The sequence below is a fragment of the Penaeus japonicus genome, unplaced genomic scaffold (assembly GCF_977035675.1).
Source record: "Penaeus japonicus unplaced genomic scaffold, GWHDUDI00000001_assembly GWHDUDI00000031, whole genome shotgun sequence".
Classification (NCBI taxonomy): Eukaryota; Metazoa; Arthropoda; class Malacostraca; order Decapoda; family Penaeidae; genus Penaeus; species Penaeus japonicus.
This window is the reverse complement of record NW_028234433.1, coordinates 17524561-17527060: the sequence shown is the minus strand read 5'-3', so window position 1 is coordinate 17527060 and position 2500 is coordinate 17524561. Positions and strand designations below refer to the sequence as shown.

The following is a 2500-nucleotide window of genomic DNA, read 5'->3' as shown; positions in this document are numbered from 1 at the left end:
TGTCCCCTTGCCCCCCCCCCCGCCCCCTCCCCCTCCCTCTTTGTGCACATGTACCCTGTGTCCTCCCCTCCCCTCTGTGTCTTGTGCCCCCCACCCCACCCTCCATCTGCGTCTTGTACCCCACCCTCCCCATCTGTGTCTTGTGCCCCCCACCCCACCCAGCTGTGTCTTGTGCCCACCCTCCCCATCTGTGTCTTGTGCCTCTCCTCCCCTTGTGTCATATACCCTCCCTCCCCTTGTGCCATATACCCCCCCCACCGTCATGCACCCCCCCCTCCTTGTGCCCCTCCCGCCATGAGAACATTAACAGTTGCCCTTCTCGAAACCCGAGGCGCCGGGACATTTTTCACACGCACCCTGATATGGCCTTCAAATAATTGTATTTTTATCCTGATTTTCCGTTTATACAACCTGAGGTCACGGGTATCTGATTAAACATGCATTGTTTTTGGAACACACACGCACACACACACACGTACATTTTAAAATTCTTCTGTAGAATATTTTCCAAAGCTAAATTCCTACCACAGGACAGAACAAAATATGTATAGAATTTAGTTTTTGACAAATACTGTACTTATCTTTGTGTTAACTTTTTTTTTACTACACTCAAAATACCAATCGTTTTTTTAGGATCAAGGAGTACTTGATATAGGCCTATCTGAAAGGGAAAAAATGTTCGAATAACCGACATTTGTAAACAAATATGACACGAATTTTTGTTATGTATACCCGTGCCATCAAATGATAATTCCCCATAACTCATTTTCTACTTTTTTTCTAGAATGAAATATATACTTAGAACATCATCGGATATAGGTCACATGGATTAAAGAATATCTTAGGGATTTGTTGTATCGTTTTCTTAGATATATTTTAGAGGAAAGTGAACTAGTTTACAATGTATTTTCTTCGTGTGATCATTCTTTGGGTGTGGATGAGTATGTATTTTGTTTATATATATATATATATATATATATATATATATATATATATATATATATATATATATATATATATATATATATATATATATATATATATGTATGTATGTATGTATGTATACATACATATATACACACATACACACACACACACACACACACACACACACTCACACTCACACTCATACATACATACATACACACATACATATATACATGCATACATATATATATATATATATATATATATATATATATATATATATATACATATATATGTATGTATATATAACGTGTGTATGTGTGCTTGTGTGTGTGTGCGTGCGTGCGTGTGTGCGTGTGTGTGTGTGTGTGTATGTGAGTGTGTGTGTATGTATGTGTGTGTGTGTGCGCGTGTGCGTGTGCGTGTGCGTGTGCGTTGTGTGTGTGCAATTTTGAATCCGATATCATACGAAGAGCTTATAACATTATATAAAACTTAATTTACTTGACCTTACTTTCCTAGACGTTTCGAGTCGATTGAGGATCCGATTATGGTATTTCTTTCAAATCGGACCTGTCAATCATGCGAACTCCTGATCATCCGGGGTTTTAAGGTGGGGAGGGAAAACGTGGCCGTAATCGCTCATGGGAATTTTTGAAATGAAGGAAAATGGGACGAATAACGGAAAAAATCGCAATTTATGTCTGATATATGGCAAGGCTATATATTGCATTTTTTTATTCTATTATTAGAGTCTTATCTATCTATGTCTTTGTTATCGTGATTGCACAGTGCATATTCAGTGAAAAGAATGGAAAATAAGAACTTACATAATATTTTCACTCAAAATTTATCTGTGGGTCATACAATTTTCGTCTGTACTTACCCGTCTCTGTAACTGCATGGCTTTTTTTATTATTGGATTAAGCCTGATTTATATGAGATAGCCTGATGGTATATATATTAGCGAATTGATGTCCCAGATGCCAGTGGCATTGCATAGCCGAAAATACATTTGCATGACGCAACTAGTATTTTTATCAGTTGAATGCGCAGTTTCGAAATGTCCTCATAACATTTTGCGAAATCAAAAATAAATTCTTAACTATTCCAATTTTCTTTTGTTTTGATTCTCTTTCATTAGAAACGTAGACGAATAAATAATAAAAACAAATATTACGAAAGTTTTTAGATATTTTTGTTTCTAATACATCGTGACTTACCGTATGGATCGGGGCATTTCAGTTATTTGTTTTGGAAAACAATTCCTTTCCTTGACACAGTTGTTTAGTTATGCCACATTGCTAGGATCAGAAACCAATAACTTTTACGTAATTTCATAGCTTATTTTCTCATAGGTTTCGCAATCATAAGGTTGTTTTCATTATGATATGTCCATGCCAATCCTTTTTCAAGTTCAGTCATAGAGGGGAGAGACAGTTTGTAGATTTTTTTTACTTTTAACTTCGGTCGTGTTTTGACACTGCCAGAGTCAATTAGTTTGGTAAAAGTGACATCCCCTTACGCATGGATTAGAATAATTCGATTGTATTGTAGTTTTCACTTTCACGAT

The 2500-nt window shown here is 36.6% G+C and overlaps 2 protein-coding genes across 9 annotated transcripts in view; one reads left to right on the top strand and one right to left on the bottom strand.

Moving 5' to 3' along the window:
* Positions 1-2500, top strand: part of PH4alphaEFB (prolyl 4-hydroxylase subunit alpha-1) — a 68824-nt gene that overhangs the window by 43415 nt on the left and 22909 nt on the right. The gene's annotated exons all lie outside the window — the stretch shown is intronic.
* CDase (neutral ceramidase) overlaps positions 1-2500 on the bottom strand; it is a 63539-nt gene that overhangs the window by 60859 nt on the left and 180 nt on the right. The window contains exon 1 of one of the 2 annotated variants that reach the window (XM_086555802.1): positions 2151-2500. This exon is cut by the window's right edge and continues 180 nt beyond it. In XM_086555802.1, coding sequence (XP_086411928.1) covers positions 2151-2167 — 17 coding nt within the window. In that variant the 5' untranslated portion in view covers positions 2168-2500. Of the gene's footprint in view, positions 2-2150 lie in introns of those variants that run through there. The other variant, XM_043035271.2, reaches the window with a different exon arrangement.